Consider the following 20,183-nt stretch of genomic DNA (forward strand, 5'->3'; position numbering starts at 1 on the left):
ACATTTCAATGTGGAGGAAAAGGCGATCAGAAGGATGTCTGACAAGAAGGTAAGAGAGGTTACCTCTACACAGTTGGCTTATGGGGTCTTCTTTTTGTTTTTATTTTTCATAATTTTCCAAATTTTGCACACTGGACACCTACTGTTGTGTTTTTTTTTTTCTCTTTTGTTTTTGTTTTTTGAAACAAAGTCTTGCTTTGTCGCCCAGTTTGGAGTGCAGTGGCATAATCTCGGCTCACTGCAACCTCCGCCTCCCGGGTTCAAGTGATTCTCCTGCTTCAGCCTCCTGAGTAGCTGGTATTACAGACACCAGCCACCACGCCCGGCTAATTTTTTAATTTTTAGTAGAGATGGGGTTTGACCATACTGGCCAGGCTGGTCTTGAACTCCTGACCTTGTGATCTGTCTGCCTCAGCCTCCCAAAGTACTGGGATTACAGGCATGAGCCACCACGCCCAGCCGTGTTGTTATTTCTTAAGGCTTAAAAAAATTCTTCGAGGCTGGGTGTGGTGGCTCACGCCTGTACTCCCAGCACTTTGAGAGGCCGAGGCGGGTGGATCATGAGGTCAAGAGTTTGAGACCAGCCTGGCCAAGAAGGTGAAACCCCATCTCTATTAAAAATACAAAAATTAGCTGGACACGATGGTGGGTACCTGTAATCCCCACTACTCAGGAGGCTGAGGCAGAAGAATCACTTGAACCCGGGAGGTGGAGGTTGCAGTGAGCCCAGATTGCACCATTACACTCCAGCCTGGGCGACAGAGCGAGACTCTATCTAAAAAAAAAAAATTCTTTGCACTGGTGTGGGACGATGGTGACGAATCCCTCAGCCATCTGTGGGGCGCTGCTGAGGGCGTGGGGGGCATTTCTGCACGGTGAAGCAGAGCTGGTGGGAGGCTGCCCGAGGGAAGCTGGTGCTGGGAGGGTTCGCAGAGCGGAAAAGGGCAGTTTGTGGAAAAGGCCTCTGGGCTCTGTCTGGAGCCGTCATGCCGGCCTTCATGGCCAGGGCTGGGCTCGGTCATCCTTCCGCACTTAGAGTCCTTTCCATCCCCTGGTGGCTGGCACAGGGCCAGGGCTGCACTCACAGCTGGCCAGGGTAGGGCAAGGCGCCCAACCTCAGGGCCACTGACTGTGGGGCTAACCTAGGGGCCTGGTTCACCCCTTTCACCTGGTGCCTTGCCTGATAGCCTGGTTCACCCCTCTCCCTTGGGGCCTCTCCTGGTGGCCTGGTTCACCCCTCTCACCTGGGGCCTCTTCTGGTGGCCTGGTTCACCTCTTCACCTGGCACCTTGCAGAGTAGCCTGGTTTACTCCTCTCACCTGGGGAGGCACGAAGTGGCCCGGGCTAACTGACCTCCCTCACCTGTTTGGCTTTAGGCTCTGGGGCCCCGTGCCCGGGTGTTTCTGGGAGGCTGGAGGGTCCCACGTGAGCTGCACCGCGGGCAGCTGGAGGGAGTGGGGCAGGACGCTGAGCACCAGGAGGGGTGTGGCCCTCCTGTCCTGCCCGCAGCCCCACAGCGGCCCCAGTCCCGCCCGCCTCGGTCACTGCCCCGCGCGCTGACGTCACCGGGACCTCCCGATCCTCCCGGCCCAGGCCGAGCTGCCCACGCTGTTGCCCGGGGCTCGGTGCCCGGCGCGGCCTCTGCCGGCTCCGGCGGGCGCGGGACTGCGAGGTAGGGGGGCGCGCGGGGAAGACTCGGGGGCGCAGGGATCGAGAGGGACCTCCGTGCCGGGGCAGCTTCGGGTCCAGCCCGGCCCTCGCAGCAAGCCCCGAGGACGCCCGGGCGGCGGCGGCTACGAGCGCGCAGGGACCGCGGAGACGCGAAGGGCGCACTTGGCGAGGGTTTGGTGCAGCGCCGCGCCGGGGTCCGCACAGCCCGGGCAGGTCCCGCAGAGGGAAGGCCGGGCCAGGGAAGGGCCACGCGCCCCCTCCCCGCCATCCTCTCCCAGGCCAGGGCGACCTGCGCGCTTCCCGATGGGAGCAAACTGGGGACGGGTCGGGAATCCAGGGCAAGGCGCCCGAAAGAAGGCGTTTCCGGACTGGGGCGAGCCAGGTGGGTGCGGGACGTCCCCCCGGAGCCTCCAGGGCGCGGAGAATCTCGTCGTGCCCAGGGCTTCCCGCAGCCTGTGTATGTGCTGGGGAGGGAGAAGCCTTCCTCCCCCAGGAGACTGAGGGAGAAGGCGGTGGATATGATCCCTGCACGGAAGTAAGACAGGGCTCAAAACCAGAAAAGCAAGGGAAGGGTGACAGAAATGGCAAACTTTACAAAGGACCGGGGAGGGCAGGGACGTGGGTCCTTCCTGCCCCCATCACGGGAGGGAAACACTTGGCAGAGGAGTTTGGGGTTCGCAGGTGAGGAGAGAGAACAGGAAGCCAAGGGTCTGGCCCGGAGGCCAATACCCCTGTGGTCTAACCCCCGGTTTCCCCTCCTAGCGAATGGAAACTGAGAGGTGAGAAACCCCCAAAACCATCCGTCCGTCTGGTTCTGCCTGAAGGTCTCGGCTGTCCGTTAATGAATAGCTCGATGCAGCTGCTGGGAGGTTTTGCAAAGCGCATTCAGAATAGCGAGAATCAGAGCATGGTTTTTTGCTCGAAGGCCGGGCATCTGCGTGGTCAGATGGGGGAGAACGAGTGCCCGGAGCTGTGCGGTTTAGGGCAGCCTGACCTTGGATACCTGGTTACTGGGCCAGTCTGGCGGCCCTTGTTGCTTAGAGTGGCAGACCCTCCCTGGGGGGGATGCGGACGTGCTCTTTTCCAGTCTTTGGACAAAAAAAGGCAAGGGGAGGAGGAAGCAGAAGCGTCTGAGTTTACCCATGGTATTAATAGCAGCAGGGCTGGAACGCGGGTGCTCTGGGAGAGGAGACGTCCTGCCCTCTGTCCCCGTCAGAACATCCCTGCTCCAGGAGCAGCTGGGGTTCCAGTGTGAAGCATGGCTTTGAAACCAGGCCCCGCTGGCCCCCAGCTGTGTCACCAGGGCCAAGTCACTTAACGTCTGAGCCTCAGTTTCCCCACCTGAAACACCACAGTGGCACCTGCGGCTCCATGTGTGGCTTGGAGGACGCAGGCATGGCACCTGTTGGCTGCTGTCATGACTGCTATTAGCAGAGGAGGGGGACACACTGTGGTAGGGCCCAAAGGACAGCCAGGAACCTCCATCTGGGGGTCTCCTTTTTGGAGCATGGATGAGTTGGTGAGTGCGAGAGGGTGCTGGGAAGCTGACCCCCACTAATGCGGCTCCCTCCCCGTGGGTACCCCCAGGGCTCACATGCAGCTCTGGCTCTATGTGAGGAGTGGTCTTGTGAAGAAATGACCTGGCAGGATGGAAGGACTCAGGTGGCAGCTGACAGTGGGGACAAGGGTTTTCCTGAATGACCCACAAAGATGAATGTGGCCACAAGGCTTCTTGAGGGGAAATGGTGTCTGGGCAGACGTCATGCCCTGGACGCCCGAGAGCTGTACCTGTGACAAGGGATGAAGGGAGCTAAGCATTCTCATTCCCAGCTTGGAGCTTGTCACACCATTCTCCAGTCTGCACTGGGAGGTGGTTGTGTTTTCGTGTGTGTGTGTGTGTGTGTGTGAAAGACAGACAGACAGACAGGGACAGGGTCTTGCTCTGTCTTCCAGGCTGGAATGCAGTGATGCAATCATAGCTCACAACAGCCTGGACCTCCAGGGCTAAAGCAATCCTCCCATCTCAGCCTCCCTAGTAGCTGGGACCACAGGCATGCACCACCATGCCCAGCTAATTTTTAAAATGTTTTGTAGAGACAGGGTTTTGCCATATTTCCCCAGGCTGGTCTCAAACTCCTGGACTCAAGTGATTGTCCCAGGAGGTGGCTGATTTTAGAGCATGCCTCTCACGTCCTGTTGATCTTCCAGCCCGGCCAGTCTGGAGCTGGCGTGGCCACTCCTTCCTGGGCGGTTCGGGTTGGCTGACGTTGGTGTTATGTCTCTGGCTGGGTTTCCGACGTAGATGCTCTGAGTTACCCGTGTGCCCACCACTGCTTGTGGGTGTGCAAACAGCCATCTGTGGTCGTGGCTCCTCTGTGTATGTGCTCTGGCCCCCTGGAAAACTTGCCGCTGTGGCCCTTCCTGTTGCTACAGGATTCGGTCCTCCCTGAATGACTTAGATGGGCCTGAGGTTGGCAGTTTTGGCCCAAGTCACACCTGGAACCAATACGGTAGGGCTTGTGAACTTTTGGTAAAAAGAAGGTATTTCTCAGCTGGGTATGGTTGCTCACCCCTGAAATCCCAGCACTTTGGGAGGCCTAGGCAGGCAGATCACTTGAGGCCAGGAGTTTGAGACCAGCCTGGCCAACATGGTGAAACCCTGTTTCTACTAAAGATACCAAAATTAGCCTGGCGTGGTGGCATGCGTCTGTAGTCCCAGCTACTAGGGAGGCTGAGGCATGAGAATCGCTTGAACTGGGGAGGAGGAGGAGGTTGCAGTGAGCTGAGATTGCGCCACTATACTCCAGCCTGGGCGACAGAGGCAAAAAAAAAAAAAAAAAAAAAAAAATGCATTTCTCATTTCCTGATGCTTTGTCTGGAGTAGGAGGGTTTGCTGGCAGGGAAGCCTCTGACCAGGGTTTTCGGGTGGTCAGGTGGGTGTGGGTGCTGGCAGGAAAGTCCCCTCGAGAGTAGGGGAAGGTCCGTGCGTGAGGACCGGAGTCGGGGGTCACTGTGCTGGGAGTCAAGATCCAGGTGAGCTGTGTAACCCTGGGCAAGTGGCTTTCCCTCTCTGAGCCTCAGTCTCCTGGATTATGACATGGGTGAATCCCAGGATGGCTTTGGAGGTTGGACAAGGTGTTGCATCAAAAAGTGATTTGGGGCCGGGCGCGGTGGCTCACATATATAATCCCAGCACTTTGGGAGGCCGAGGTGGGTGGATCACAAGGTCAGGAGTTTGAGAACAGCTTGGCCAATATGGTGAAACCCTGTCTCTACTAAAAATACAAAAATAAGCTGGGTGTGGTGGTGAGCGCCTGTAGTCCCAGCTATTTGGGAGGCTAAGGCAGTGAACCCAGGAGGCAGAGGTTGCAGTGAGCCGAGATTGCGCCACTGCACTCTATCCTGGGTGACAGAGCAAGGCTCTGTCTCAAAAAAAAAAAAAAAAAAAAAAAAAAAGTCAGTGATTTTGGGGCTTTGCAGGGTGGCAGGAAGGGGAATGTTGGTCAGGGCCAGTCCAGGGTGCCTGCAGGTATTGCTATCTGTTTTACCGTGTCCTTCTCTGGAAAGCTGGGACACAGACCCTCCTGGGCATCTGGAAGGCCCTGGGCTGCTCCAGAGAAATAATTGATAGGCCCCTGTTGACAGAACAAATCATTCTGAGCTGGCTGCAGCGCTAGGGGAATGATTTGGAGGTAACTGGGAGGTGATGGTGCTTGCCCCTCATGGGTGGCAGTGCTGGTGAGCGGAAGGTCTGGGAACGAGAAGCCGGTGAGCAGGTCATGTCACCGGTACCCAGAAACTACAAAAATAAGCTGGTGAGTCTCCTGTGGCGTCAGATGCTCCGAGGACGGCTAAGCACCTCCTCCTCCTGCTTGGGCCAGCCGGGCTCCTGGAGGAAGACAGGTGGGACCACACCCATCTCACCTGGGAGGACACTGAGGCACGGTAGGGTTAAAAGAGGACCAAGCTTGGCCGGGCGCGGTGGCTCACACCTGTAATCCCAGCACTTTGGGAGGCCAAGGTGGGCGGATCACTAGGTCAGGAGATCGAGACTATCCTGGCTAACACGGTGAAACCCCGTCTCTACTAAAAATACAAAAAAAAAATTAGCCAGGCATGGTGGCAGGTGCCTTTAGTCCCAGCTACTCGGGAGGCTGAGGCAGGAGAATCGCTTTAACCCCGGGAAGCGGAGATTGCAGCGAGCCGAGATTGTGCCACTGCACTCCAGCCTGGGCGATAGAGCGAGGCTCCATCTCTAAAAATAAAAATAAAAAATAAATAAAGAGGACCAAGCTCATGCCAGAGCCCCCGGTGCTGTTGAGGGCATTCCAGCTTCAAGGGTTTCCTGGGTGCCTCTTCAGTAGCAAGGCCCCCCGGAGTCCCCGAGGGGACTCAGAGAGGTTGCTGGGAGCGCTGCCTCCACACGCTGACACCTGGTGTGGCTAGGGCAGGAGATGGGCTTTGTGGAGCCCCATACCCCAACCCTTGGCCACAAGCCCAGCAGTGGTTCCCCACCTCGCTCAGAGCAAAGGTTAAAGCTCTTCCAACAGCCTCCCGGCTCCTGTGCGACGTGTCCCCATCTTCCCCCAATCTTGTCCCCATCTTCCCCCAATCTTGTCCCCTGTTCTTTCCCCCAATTCGTTCCAGCCACACTGGCCTCCTCCGGCTGTCCCCTGAGCCCCCAGACGTATCTGCCATGGGCCTGTGTACACCCACCTCTGTCTGGAACGGTCTGCCCCTCCTCTCCGCTGCCTTGCTCAGAGATCCCACCTCAATGGAGCCCACTCTGATCACCCTCTCAGGAATGGGAGTGTGGGCTGGCATGCCTGAGCCCTGCCCTACTCTGCAGGGAGGTGTTTGTTTGTTTGTTTTGAGATGCAATGGTGCGATTTCGGCTTACCACAACCTCCGCCTCCCGGGTTTAAGCAATTCTTCTGCCTCAGCCTCCTGAGTAGCTGGGATTACAGGCATGTGCCACCATGCCCGGCTAATATTGTAGTTTTAGTAGAGATGGGGTTTCTCCATGTTAGTCAGGCTGGTCTTGAACTCCTGACCTCAGGTGATTGCCCACCTTGGCCTCCCAAAGTGCTGGGATTACAGGTGTGAGCCACCGTGCCTGGTTGGTGGGTTTTGTTGTTGTTGTTGTTGTTGTTGGACACAGGGTCTTGCTGTCATCCAGGCTGGAGTGCAGTGGTGCAATCACAGCTCACTGCAGCCTTGGATTCCTGGGCTGGAGACTTCCTCCCACCTCAACCTCTCGAGTAACTGGGACCACAGATGTGTGCCACCACACCCAGCTAATTTTTTGTTTTGTTTTGTTTTGTTTTTTGAGATGGAGTCTCGCTCTGTTGCCCAGGCTGGAGTGCAGTGGCGCGATCTCAGCTCACTGCAAGCTCCGCCTCCTGGGTTCACGCCATTCTCCTGCCTCAGCCTCCCAAGTAGCTGGGACTACAGGCGCTCGCCACCACGCCCGGCTAATTTTTTGTATTTTTAGTAGAGACGGGGTTTCACCGTGTTAGCCAGGATGGTCTCGATCTCCTCACCTTATGATCTGCCCGCCTCAGCCTCCCATAGTGCTGGGAATGCAGGCGTGAGCCACCGCAGCCAGCCAGCCTTTTCTTTTTCCAATAGGACCTGTCACCTTCTAACCTACCATATACGCTATTTACTTAGTACTTTTGCCACCTGCCTTCCTGCTGGAGCATCTAAGCTCCATGGGGCCAGGGACCTCTGTTTTGTCATGTTGGAAAACCCCCAGCACAGGGTCCAGCATCCAAGAGGCCCTCAAAAGCCGATGTCACTGTCACAAGTCCACTTAACTGGGCCCCAGGGTGCCTGATACAACACTGTTCCTGGGCGTGTCTGTGAGGGTGCCCGAGATGACGTTAGGATTAGGACAGTGGGTTCAGAAGATGGACTGCCCTCCCCAAGTGGCTGGGCATCTTCCAATCCCTCAAGGCCCTGAATAGAACAGACGGCAGAGGGAGGAGGAGTTCACCCCTCATTTCCTGCCTCGCCGCATCCTCTCTTGCCCCGGAACTGGATGTCCACCATCGGCTGCCCTGGTTCTCAGGCCTTCGGACCTGAGCTGAGTTTGAATCACGCCTCGGGCTTCCCTGGGTCTCTGGCTTGTAGGCAGCACACTGTAGGACTTCTCAGCCTCTGAGGCCCGTGAGCCAATTCCTCATAATAAATCCTTATTTTATTTTCATAGAGTAGAGATGGGGGTCTCTCTCTGTTGCCCAGGCTAGCCTTGACCACCCCTGCTCAAGTGATCCTTCTGCCTCCCAAAGTACTGGGATTACAGGTGTGAGCCACTGTACCTGGTCATAATCTTGTACAAAATCTTAATATAAGATTACTTGTGAGATTATATTACATTAATATATTATCATATATACTAAAATCTCATATATATAATATATATATTTTTTGAGGCGGAGTCTCACTCTGTCACTCAGGTTGGAGTGCAGTGGCACGATCTCGGCTCACTGCAACTTCTGCCTCCCAGGTTCAAGTGATTCTCCTGCTTCAGCCTCCCGAGTAGCTGGGATTACAGGCACTCACCACCACACCTGGCTAATTTTTGTATTTTTAGTAGAGACGGGGTTTCACCATGTTGGCCAGGCTGGTCTCAAATTCCTGACCTCGAGTGATTCGCCTGCCTCGACCTCCCAAAGTGCTGGGATTACAGGTGTGAGCCATCGCGTCCAGCCTATTATTTTATATATATTGGATAAATGAATGAACCTGTGTGTTCACCTGCCCGGGACCCACCTGGCCTCTTTTGGAACCACTGATTGTGCATCTCTCAGCTGCTGCTGGCTGACGTGGGTCTGTCCTCAGGGCTCCTCCTTGCTCAGCCTCTGGCCACCCCCGCAAAACTTGCCCGCTATGGCCCTTTCCATGGCCACGGGATCTGGTCCTCTCCATTGTCTGTGCATCTGATGTTTGTTTCTTCCCCTATGGTCCAGAAGCGGGAATTCCACCCTGGTCTGAACCTGCCAGGACTGTCCTGTTCACTCCAGGAGTCCAGGAGTGAGACCCACACTGGAGTCTGATGGTGGGCATGGGGGTCTGGGCACAGGTTCGGTCTGCATAGAACCCACGTGGTCCCGGCAAGGTGGGGCCCTGCTTCCCATGGCGATGGGAACCATGGTGCTTGAAAATCTGCATGTTCAGGCTGATGCCGTGGCTCAGGCTTATAATCCCAGCACTTTGGGAGGCCAATAAGGGAGGATTGCTTGAGCCTTGGAGTTCAAGACCAGCCTGGGCAACATAGTGAGACCCTTCTCTACAAAAAAAAAAAAAAAAAAAAAAATTGACTGGGCATTTTGGTGCATGTCCGTAGTCTCAGTTACTCAGGAGGCCAAGGCAGGAGGACTGCTTGAGCCCAGGAGTTGGAGGCTGCAGTGAGCTGAGTGCACCATGGCACCCCAGCCTGGGCAACACAGGGAGATCCTGTCTCATTTAAAAAAGAAAAAAAAGGCTGGGCGCGGCGGCTCATGCCTATAATCCCAGCACTTTGGGAGGCCAAGGCAGGTGGATCACTTGAGGTCAGGAGTTTGAGACCGGCCTGAGTAACATGGTGAAACCCTGTCTCTACTAAAAATACAAAATTAGCCGGGCGTGGTGGTGGGCGCCTGTAGTCCCAGCTACTCGGGAGGCTGAGGCAGGAGAATCGCTTGAACCCAGAGGCGGAGGTTGCAGCGAGCTGAGATAGTGCCACTGGACTCCAGCCTGGGTGACAGAGCGAAACTGCCTTGGAAAAAAAAAAAAAGGAAATGGACGTAACTTTTTTTTTTTTTTTTTTGAGAGGGAGTGTTGCTCTGTCACCCAGGCTGGAGTGCAGTGGCATGATCTCAGCTCACTGCAACCTCCGCCCCCCCGGTTCAAGCGATTCTCCCACCTCAGCCTCCCGAGTAGCTGGGATTACAGTCATGCTGTAATTTTTGTATTTTTAGTAGAGACGGGGTTTCACCATCTTGGCCAGGCTGGTCTTGAACTCCTGACCTCATGATCCACCCGCCTCGGCCTCCCAAAGTGCTGGGATTACAGGCGTGAGCCACCGCGTCTGGCTGGACATAACTATTATTAGAAAACAAAATCTGTGTGTTCAGCCCCCACTCCCCCCCACCACCCCCGCAACCTCTGATTCTGGTGTGGCATGGCATTGCTTAAGGTAGATTTAACCCTACTCCACCTCAGTTTCACCCTCTTGAAAATGGGGACAAAAACTGCACCCACTTCTCTAAGGGTTAAAGCAATGAAGCCCTGCCTGGAACACAGTGCGGTTTGTGGCTCTTGATAGTTTTTTTTTTTTTTTTTTTTTTTTTTGAGACGGAGTCTTGCTCTGTCGCCCAGGCTGGAGTGCAGTGGTGCAATCTCGGCTCACTGCAAGCTCCGCCTCCCAGGTTCACACCATTCTCCTGCCTTAGCCTCCCAAGTAGCTGGGACTACAGGCGCCTGCCACCACGCCCGGCTAATTTTTTCTGTATTTTTAGTAGAGACGGGGTTGCACCGTATTAGCCAGGATAGTCTTGATCTCGTGACCTCGTGATCCGCCCGCCTCGGCCTCCCAAAGTGCTGGGATCACAGGCGTGAGCCACCACGCCTGGCCAATAGTCATTTTTATCTGCTGCTGATGATTTAGAACTTCCAGGGCTGGCTGGGCGTGGTGGCTCATGCCTGTAATCCCAGCACTTTGGGAGGCTGAGGTGGGCAGATCACCTTGAGGTCAGGAGTTCAAGACCAACCTGGCCAACATGGTGAAACCCTGTCTCCACTAAAAATACAAAAATTAGCTGGGCATGGTGGTGGGTGCCTGTAGTCCCAACTACTTGGGAGGCTGAGGCAGGAGAATTGCTTGAACCCAGAAAGTGGAGGTTGCAGTGAGCCAAGATCGTACTACTGCACTCCGACCTGGGGTAGAGGGAGACTTTGTTTCAAAAACAAAAAAACAAAAAACAGAAACAAAAAACCTTGAGGGTTGGTGGGATTATGAACTGGTGTGATCTTTTTGCAAAGCAATTTGCAATACAAATCATGATCCTTTAAACATCCGCATGTGGAATTTTCCCTTCTAGGAGTCCATCTTGAGGAGATGGAAACACAGACTTATGTACAAAGATGTTCTTTACAGCGTTTTTGGGCAGTGGTTGAAAGTAGCATTTTTATTTATGTTTTATTTTTGAGACAGAGCCTCGCTGCAATGCCCAAGCTGGAGTGCAATGGCGCGATCTCAGCTTACTGCAACCTCCGCCTCCCGGGTTCAAGTGATTCTTCTGCCTCTTGAGTAGCTGGGATTACAGGCATGCGCCACCACGCTGGGCTAATTCTTGTATTTTTAGTAGAGATGGGGTTTCACCGGGTTAGCCAGGATGGTCTCAAACTCCTGATCTCGGGTGATCCACCAGCCTTGGCCTCCCAAAGTGCTGGGATTACAGGTGTGAGTTGCTGTGCCTGGCTCTATTTTTTATTTTTTAAAATAAATTTTAAATTTGTTGCTTTTTTGAGACGGGGTCTCACTCCCTCCTCCAGGCTGGAGTGCAGTGGCATGATTATGGCTCACTGCAGCCTTGAATTTCCGGGCTCAGATGATCCTCTGACCTCAGCCTCCTGAGCTGCTGGGACTACATGTGCGCGCCACCATGCCCAGCTAATTTTTTGTGTTTTTAGTAGAGATGAGATTTTGCCCTGTTGCCTGGGCTGGTCTCGAACTCCTAGGCTCAACTGATCTGCCCGCCTCAGCCTCCCAAAGTGCTGGGATTACAGGCGTGAGCCACCTCACTCAGCCAAAAACAGCATTTTTGTAGAACGTTTAAGGATTTGGAAAATGCTCATGATTTACAAAGCAAAAAGATACAGGATTATATATGCAGTTGGATCTTAAATTTGTAAAATATATTTGGAGAAAGAAGCTATAGAAAGCTCCGGGTTGGCAGTGATCTCAGTGGAAATTCAGTCCCAGCCCCTCCCCTCCTCTAAACCAGTACGTTCCTCTGGAAAAAATATATCTGTGCATATTTGTGTGCACACATGTATATACAGCTGTGTCACATTTTCCCCAAAAGAAAATGTATAAATTACATGTATCAGATTTGTTTATGTATTCGCATATACATAGGAATATGAGCACATGTACATGTATTTTCCAGATGAATGTGTAAAACTGGAGTTAGTGGGCCAGGCGTGGTACGTGCCCATGTTCCCACTACTCAGCAGGCTACTGTGAGCCATGATTGTGCCACGACTGTGCCACTGTACTCCGGCCTGGGCAACAGAACTAGAACCATTCTGTTATTCAAACAAAAACAAACAAACAAAACCACGGTGGCTCACGCCTGTAATCCCAGCACTTTGGGAGGCAGAGGCAGGCGGATCACTTGAGGTCAGGAGTTTGAGACCAGCCTGGCCAACGTGGTGAAACCCTGTTTCTACTAAGAATACAGAAATTAGTCTAGCATGGTGGCGGGCACCTGTAATCCTAGCTACTTGGGAGGCTGGGGCAGGAGAATTGCTTGAACCCGGGAGGTGGAGGTTGCAGTGAGCCCAGATCATGACACTGCATTCTAGCCTGGATGACACAGCAAGACTCCATCTAAAAAACAAAAAGAAGTTGGGGGTGGGGGGTCTGTGTGCAGTGGCTGATGCACTTTGGGAGGTTGAGGAGAGAGGATTGCTTGAGCCCAGCCCGGGCAACACAGTGAGACCCCCATCTCTACAAAAAATACAAAAATTAGCTGGGCATGGTGGCACACACCTGTAGTCCCAGCTACTTGGGAGGCTGGGGCAGGAGGATCGCTTGAGCTCAGGAGTTGGAGGCTGCAGTTAGCTATGATCGCGCCACTGCACTCCAGCCTGGATGACACAGCGAGACCCCATCTCTAAAAAAGAAATCAGGGTTAGTTAAAGAGAGTATAGGGCTGTTCATTCTCCCTGCAAAAACAAAGCTGTTTCTGGTTTTCCGGCTAGGGCTGGCAGGTCTTGCAACTTGACGGTCTGCAAAGAAATGGGTTTTGCGTGTCTAGCTCAGCTTTCTAGAGGAAGCTTGTCCGAGGGCTGCTGATTCATAAGGGTATATTCATACGTCCTTAGCCACACCTGCCTTGCTGCATTATTTGTGCATCTCACTTCTGTGGTTTCTGGTTCGTTTCTAGCCTCTCCCCACAACCACCCCTTTGCTTTTATCTGTTCTGTGAGGCTTCCCCTGCCCAGCCCACTCTCCATCCACCCTGGCAGGTCTCACAGTCTCTGAACAGAGACATAAGTGTAGCCCGGAACCAAGGGTGTGGTGATGACTCTCAGGCCTGTTCCTGAGTGTGGGGTTGCCCAGCTGCTGCGCCGGTCAGAGCATCTGTTTTGCAGGGTGGCTGTGTCACGGTTCTGCCAGCCCCACGCCCCCCACCGTCTCCTCCCTACCTGGTCCGTCCTGGGCGTTGAAATCCGCTGTTGCTTCTCCACTATTCCCTGTTTCTAGCTGGTGTGGTTTGGCACAAACGCCTGCCCTGACTGCTTCATCTGGATCTCGGGACCCTCACGTGTGTCCTGGGGTCATCTGGGTGCTGTTGGGGCTGCCTACCCCCACCCATCCAAACATATGCTTGCTGGGCACACAGGGACCTGCCAGGAAAGCTTGTAATTGGGACAAAGAGCTGCCGTGATGGGGGTTCCTGGGTGTTGGGGGGGTCCCTAGGTGATGGGGGCTCTGGGTGAGGAGGAACCCCAGGCGATGGGGGGCCCAGGGGAGGGTGCACACTTTGTGATCACGCCGTGGAGAGGAGCGTTTGGTTTCCACCTGGAGGGGCCCTTCTAGCTCTGCAGGGAGAGGAGGAGGTCTCTCTTTCCTTCAAGGGCTCCAGACAGAGTTGGCTGGTAAGAGGGAATGGAAGAATGGCCTTGGGGGCCCCTGCCCTTCCGTGGGGGCCCATGGACACATGTCCCTGCCCCTGCTGAGCAGGAGGTACTTCCCCATACCCAGTTCTGGATGAGGGAAGCTTCTGGAAGAGATTGTGGCCGTCCCCTGGGTGGCCCATGGGACCCAACCTGCTAGAGAAGGTGAAGTGGTTGAATGTGTCCTTCCAACCTCGCTGGGTGGCAGTGCTGTGTCCTGGAGGGGCCGGGGCTCCCTCTGAGGCCCTGGTCCTCTGCAGAGCTTCTCCCCAGACCTGGGCAGGAGCAGCCCATCCCCTGCCTGGGACATCAGGCCGTGTGTGCTCGGCAGTAAGGGGACCCCTGTTTGTGTCATCCACAGGGTGCTGTGGGCCCGGAAGCGTCCATGCCTGAGAGCGTCCAAGACCAGGCAGAGCTGGGCCTTCAGGGCCCTTGGACCAGCGTCTGTCTGCGGGGAGCCCCCGGTAGCCACTCGGATCAGCCCGAGGGAAGATTCTGGACGAGACCGTGGCCGTCCCCCGGGTGGCCCATGGACAGCAGCAGGGGCTCCCAGGAGTGGCCAGGCCCTGCCCGCCCACCATGCTGCAGTGTAGACCCGCACAGGAGTTCAGCTTCGGGCCCCGGGCCCTGAAGGACGCCCTGGTCTCCACTGACGCGGCCCTGCAGCAGCTGTATGTCTCCGCCTTCTCCCCTGCCGAGCGGCTCTTCCTGGCCGAGGCCTACAACCCGCAGAGGACGCTCTTCCGCACCCTGCTCATCCGCACGGCCTTCGACTGGCTCCTGAGCCGCCCCGAGGCCCCCGAGGACTTCCAGACCTTCCACGCCTCCCTGCAGCAGCGGAAGCCCCGCCTGGCTCGGAAGCACATCTACCTACAGCCGATAGGTACGGGGCACCCGCGGCCATCGGCACGCTCCTGGGGGACCAGCTTATAGATAGCTCACAAGGAGGGGATGTCTGTGCATGTGCATAGCCCCCAGCAGGACTGAAATGAGGGAAGAGGGCCCTGGGGGTTTGGGATGCCAGGGTGGAGGCAGGGAGGTCCTGGCTGGGCCAAGGCTTCCTTCCTTCCACCCCATCCTAATACGATGCTCAGGTGGTCCAGGCTCTGGGACTGGTCCGCATGCAGGTGTGGCCTCATCCAGATGTGCACGGTCCTGGCTACGCCTGTTGAAACTAGAGCCATCCCAGGCACTGTGCTGCGGGCTATATAAAGATCACGCCGGGTGCGGTGGTGCACACCTGTAATCCCAGCTACTTGGGAGGCTGAGGCAGGAGAATCGCTTGAACCCGGGAGACAGAGGTTGCGGTGAGCTGAGATCATACCACTGCACTCCAGCATGGGTGACGGAGTGACACTGTCTCAAAAAAAAAAAAAAAAAAAAAAAAAGACCACTTCCTCTTTGGGGTGCCGAAATGAGGATCAGCCCATTTCGCAGGCAAGGAAATGGAAGCAGGGAGAGGTCCCTTGACGTGTCTGAGTGGCAGAGCTGGTCAGTGGTAGGGACGGGACTGGAACGCAGGTCTATTTGACCCTGGGGCTGGGGTGCTCATCCTGATGCTATAGTGGGAGGGGCTGGGCTGAGCAGGGTGGGGGCCTTGAGGGCCCAGAGTGGTCACTGTCCTTGGAGCTCTGTGTCTGGCAGAGTCTGGGGGACCCAGGGTGAATGGAGGGCCGAGACAACAGGCATCCGTGCTCAGAAGGGAACAGCCCAGGCAGATGCCGGGAGCGTGAGGAGCAGGGCCAGCCTCTGTGCCTCTAACATGCCAAGAGCAGCCTGGCAGAGACAGCACATGGGACGGGGGCTCTCGGGCTCGGAGAGGAGGAAAGGGCTGGCGTCTGCTTCTGACGCCAGCGCACCATGACTTTTGGCATCTCAACAGCAAGCCAGAGCAGGGCTGGACCTCGGCTGGCCTCGCCCCACGCAGGCTTGTCACCAGCCCTGGTGGTCCATGCAGCCCCTTTCCTGCCCCTCAGGACCCAAATCCTGCAGGTGTCCGTTGGTCTCAGCATCCACCACCCCACAGCAGCCAATCCAACAGCTTGGGAGCCACCCGCGTCCCTCCACCTCCCTGCTAATGACTCAGAACCTCGCGTCCCAAGCTCTGACGCGCAGACACAGGGGCATGTTGTCGAGACACAGGGGCCGGGTCAGGAGGCGGGGGCTGGGCTGGGCTCTGCATTTCCCTCCTTTCCTGGGTGAGGCTGATGCTGCTGGCCTGGGGTCCCGGCAGCCAATTTCTCATTGGTCTCTGGCCTCCACCCTTGGTCCTTGTCCATCTGTCCTCCTGACCTGTGGTCTGGGGTGTGCATCCTTCCAGGGGCTGCCCTGGGAGCCCCCTGCTGCCTCTCCAGCCTCGACCTGCACCCTTGTGTGCTACTCTCTGCCCCAGCCAGGCTGGCATTTTGCAGCCATGCAGCCTGGCTCTGTGTCCTGCTCTCTGCCCCAGCCAGACTGGCTTTTTGCAGCCAGGCAGCCCAGCTCTGTCTTGCTCTCTGCCCCAGTCAGGCTGGCATTTTGCAGCCAGGCAGCTCGGTTGTGTGTGCTGCCTGCTCAGCTGCAGTGCCTGGCGCTAACCCTAGAAGTCCCTGTCCCTGGTGAGGCCCTGCCTGCTCCCTCCCTGAGCTCACACGCGATTGTCACTGCTGTCCTTTCATCTGTGCATGAACCTTTCCTCTGTGTCCCTCGGTGTTTGCCCTTTTGAAAAAGTCATGCTTTCCATCTCTTCTCCAAGCCCGACGCTCCGCTTGCTGTCAGGGTAGGTCCATGTTGGCCTTGTTCACCCGGCAGCAGGCCGGTGTCTGTGGGTGACTCCCCGGGAGAAGGTGCCAGGCGGGCAGGGGTGCCACAGGGCTGACGGCGCTGCTCTCCCACCAGACCTGAGCGAGGAGCCAGTGGGAAGCTCCCTGCTGCACCAGCTGTGCAGCTGCACGGAGGCCTTCTTCCTGGGCCTGCGCGTCAAGTGCCTGCCCTCGGTGGCGGCCGCGTCCATCTGCTGCTCCTCGCGGCCCAGCCGGGACTCTGACAGGCTCCAGCTCCACACAGGTGAGTGAGGATGGCAGCCGCGGCTCAGGCCAAGGCAGGCCCCTTCCGGAAGGAAGAGGTGGGAGGAAGGCACCCAGGAGAGGAAAGGAACCTTTTCCTCCTTTTTGCTGGGAAACATCCATTTCCCAGGTTTTTGGGAAGCAGGACCGAGACGGGGAGTTCCTTCTTCCCACCCAGGAGTGTCTGGCGACCTGACCATACAGCCAGTGCCCATGGGAAAACGCCAGAGCACGCAGAGCAGGAGAAGTGAGCCCTTCTTTTTTTGTTTTTTTTTTTTGGTTTTTTTTTGAGACGGAGTCTCGCTCTGTCGCCCAGGCTGGAGTGCAGTGGCACAATCTCGGCTCACTGCAACCTCCCGGGTTCAAGCGATTCTCCTGCCTCAGCCTTCTGAGTAGCTGGGACTACAGGCACCCGCCACCACACCCGGCTAATTTTTGTATTTTTAGTAGAGACAGGATCTCACTGTGTTGGCCAGGCTGATCTTGAACTCCCGACCTCTAGTGATCCGCCTTCCTCAGCCTCCCAAAGTGCTGGGATGACAGGCGTGAGTCACCATCACTGGCTTGAAGTGAGCCCTTTTAAGGCCACTCAGCATGGCTCCAGCCTTCCGTCTTTGCATAATACTTTACATGTGCCTAGAAGACCCCTAACCCTCAAGCCCTTTCCCCTTCCTTTGAGGGTCACTGGTGACTGGAGAGTGTGAGGCTGGGTTGAGAGGCAGAGGTGAAGTGAGGGCTCTTTTGGTGGATAAGAAACCTAGACTCAAGTTTAGGGAGGGCCTTGAAGGGGTGGGAATGAGCAGATGGACAGCTTTCATCAGTTCTGGGATAGTCTCAGCCATTGCTGCTTTTGTCAGTTATCCTCTGCCCCCATTCTCTTCTCTCCTATGAGTCCAACTGAATGTATATTAATCCATCTTACTCTCTTCTCTAGAATATAATATCTTTTATGATCATGCTTTAGTCTGAATTTATTCTCATCCTTTGGCTAAGGCTTACTCTGGAGTCACATCTAAGGTACTTTTTTTGTCTGAGACAGAGTCTTGCTCTGTCGCCCAGGCTGGAGTGCAGTGGTGCGATCTCGGCTCATTGCAAGCTCTGCCTCCCGGGTTCACACCATTCTCCTGCCTCAGCCTCCTGAGTAGCTGGGACTACAGGCGCCCACCACCATGCCCGGCTAATTTTTTTGTATTTTTAGTAGAGACAGGATTTCACCATGTTAGCCAGGATGGTCTCAATCTCCTGACCTCATGATCTGCCCGCCTCGGCCTCCCAAAGTGCTGGGATTACAAGTGTGAGCCACTGTGCCCGGCCCAGTGTCACGTTTTTATAGGTCTCAGTTGCCTGTGACACTTTAAGTTCAGCATTGATGTCTGCGAACATAGTTGCTTGACAGTCTGTCCGATGATTGCACTATCTGGAGTGCCCATGTGCCTGTATTTGTTATTTCTGCTAATTTTGTCTCAGTTATCCTGCCTCATTGTGCCTTGTTATTTTTGATTGTTAGTTAGGCATCTTATTGGAAAAATTAGTTTAACTTTCAGAATTTTTGGCCTGGGCCGATGTTTTTCACCATAGAAGATTTTCTTTTCCTTCTGCCAGGCACCAAAGGGCTGACAGTGGGACAAAGACATGAAGCTTTTCTGGGTCATTCTGATGGTCCCCAGGGCTCCGCATCCCTCCCAGGGTAGGAAGCATGTCATCAGGGTCATCCTGCCCACTACCCCACCCCAGAAACAGTCCAGCTTTATCTGTTTGAGCTCCAATCCTCCCCGTTTTCCTCATTAGGTCTCTGCCTTGGTTATTGAGGTGTAATTTAGATAGTAAAATTCATCCTTTTTAGTGTACAGTTCTGAGTCTTGACAAATGTGTACATCACGTAGCCATAACCATAATCATGTAGAGGGTGGCTCTCTACCCCTCTACCCACCACCAAGCCTTCCTCCATAACCCACTCCTCCCCATCTTGGGTGTTGGAAGCAGCTGTTCTTTGTCATTCACTCTGCCTGTCTGGCCATTTTTTGGCGGAAGGGTTGTTTAAATTCCCTAGTGTACTGTTACAGGGAGCAGCCACTGTGGAGATTTGGGGAGTTGATAGGGGTCCCCTGGCTGGGGTGGGGTGACATCCCCTGGGTGGCATGTTTCTTTTCTGTGTCCCGGCCTGCTTTCTGGGTGCAGCCTACGCTCCACAGGCTTCCCCAGCCTGAGGTCCTAGAGTGGGCTCTGGGGGCAGTGTGGCCTGCCTTGGCCCTGGCCCTAATACAGAGCCGGGGACCCCGTGCCTCTCAGGCTCGGCCTCTGCAGCCTCAGCTCTCCTCACCTCCCCGACGCTGTATGTGGTGCGTCTCGCCTGTTATGGCCTCCGACCTGTCCGTGCCAGGACTGTGGCAGCTCAGAAACAGCACCAAGTCCCAGAAGGGTCAGTCCAGGGCTTCTCACCCCCTCTGCTTAGTGAGTGAACTGCTGTTTCCCCCAGCCCCACACTTCAGAAGGTGCACGGGGGAGCCCTCGGGAAAAGGACGTGCACTTGGGAAGGTTCAAAAGCAGGTGGAACCCAGAGGGTATGCCGGGTCGCATTTGTGGGGTCAGCTCAGCCTGGTTTTTAATTTTTTTTTTAGAGATAGGGTCTTGCTTTGTCACCCAGGCTCAAGCACAGTGGTGCGATCATAGCTCCCTGAAGCCTTGAACTCCTGGGCTCTTCTGCCTCAGCCTCCCAAGTAGCTGGGACCACAGACAAGTGCCACCACACCTGGCTAATTTGATTGTTGTAGAGATGGGGTCCTGCCATCTTGCCCAGAGAGCAGCATGCTTTGGATCACTGTATTGGTTTCCTGGGACTGCCGTAACAAAGCACCACAAACTGGGTGGCTTAGGGACATTTCTTGTCTCACATTGCTGGAGCCCGCAGTTCTTAACCAAGGTTTTACCAGGGCCACGCGGTCTCAGAAGGCTCCGTGGAGGGTGCTTCCTGGCTGCCTCCAGCTTCTGGAGGTTGCTGGCAATGCCCGGCCCTCTGTGGCTTGCAGATGCACAACTCCAACCTCGGCCTTTGACTTCACATGAGCTTTACGCCATGTGCCTCTGCATCTCTTCTAAGACTCCAGTCACTGGGTCTCCTTAATGACCTCATCTTAACTGGATTACATCTGCACAGATCCTGTTTCCAAACAATGGCAGGTCCCGGGGGTTAGGACTTCCACCTGTCTTTTTGGGGGACATAACTTGATCCACAACAATCATCACTGGCAATCATCATCACCTTGTTGGCATCATTGTCGTTCAGTCACCCAGCTGCTCAGGAGGATGAGGCAGGAAGATTGCTTGAGCCCAGGAGGTCGAGACTGCAGTGTGAGCTGTGATTGCACCACTGCACTCCAGCCTGGGTGACAGAGTGGGATGTTATCTCAAAAACAAACACAGGGCCAGCCGCGGTAGCTCATGCCTGTAATCCCAGCACTTTGGGAGGCCGAGGCAGACGGATCACGAGGGTAGGAGTTTGAGACCAGCTTGACCAGCATGGTGAAATCCCGTTTCTACTAAAAATACAAAAATTAGCTGGGTGTGATGGCACGTGCC

At 55.3% G+C, this 20,183-nt stretch overlaps 1 protein-coding gene across 5 annotated transcripts in view; it reads left to right on the forward strand.

The window, feature by feature from the left end:
- Positions 1–1,553: 1,553 nt before the first annotated feature.
- AMZ1 (archaelysin family metallopeptidase 1) overlaps positions 1,554–20,183 on the forward strand; it is a 38,785-nt gene continuing 20,155 nt past the window's right edge. For 2 of the 5 annotated variants that reach the window (XM_063667200.1, XM_054494574.2), the window contains exons 1-3: positions 1,554–1,672; positions 13,925–14,446; positions 16,441–16,608. In XM_063667200.1, the coding sequence (XP_063523270.1) occupies positions 14,143–14,446; positions 16,441–16,608 (472 nt within the window). In that variant the 5' untranslated portion in view covers positions 1,554–1,672; positions 13,925–14,142. Of the gene's footprint in view, positions 1,673–2,008; positions 2,054–13,924; positions 14,447–16,440; positions 16,609–20,183 lie in introns of those variants that run through there. The other 3 variants (XM_054494577.2, XM_063667199.1, XM_054494576.2) reach the window with 3 other exon arrangements.

The sequence above is a fragment of the Pongo pygmaeus genome, chromosome 6, assembly GCF_028885625.2.
Source record: "Pongo pygmaeus isolate AG05252 chromosome 6, NHGRI_mPonPyg2-v2.0_pri, whole genome shotgun sequence".
NCBI classification, from domain to species: Eukaryota; Metazoa; Chordata; class Mammalia; order Primates; family Hominidae; genus Pongo; species Pongo pygmaeus.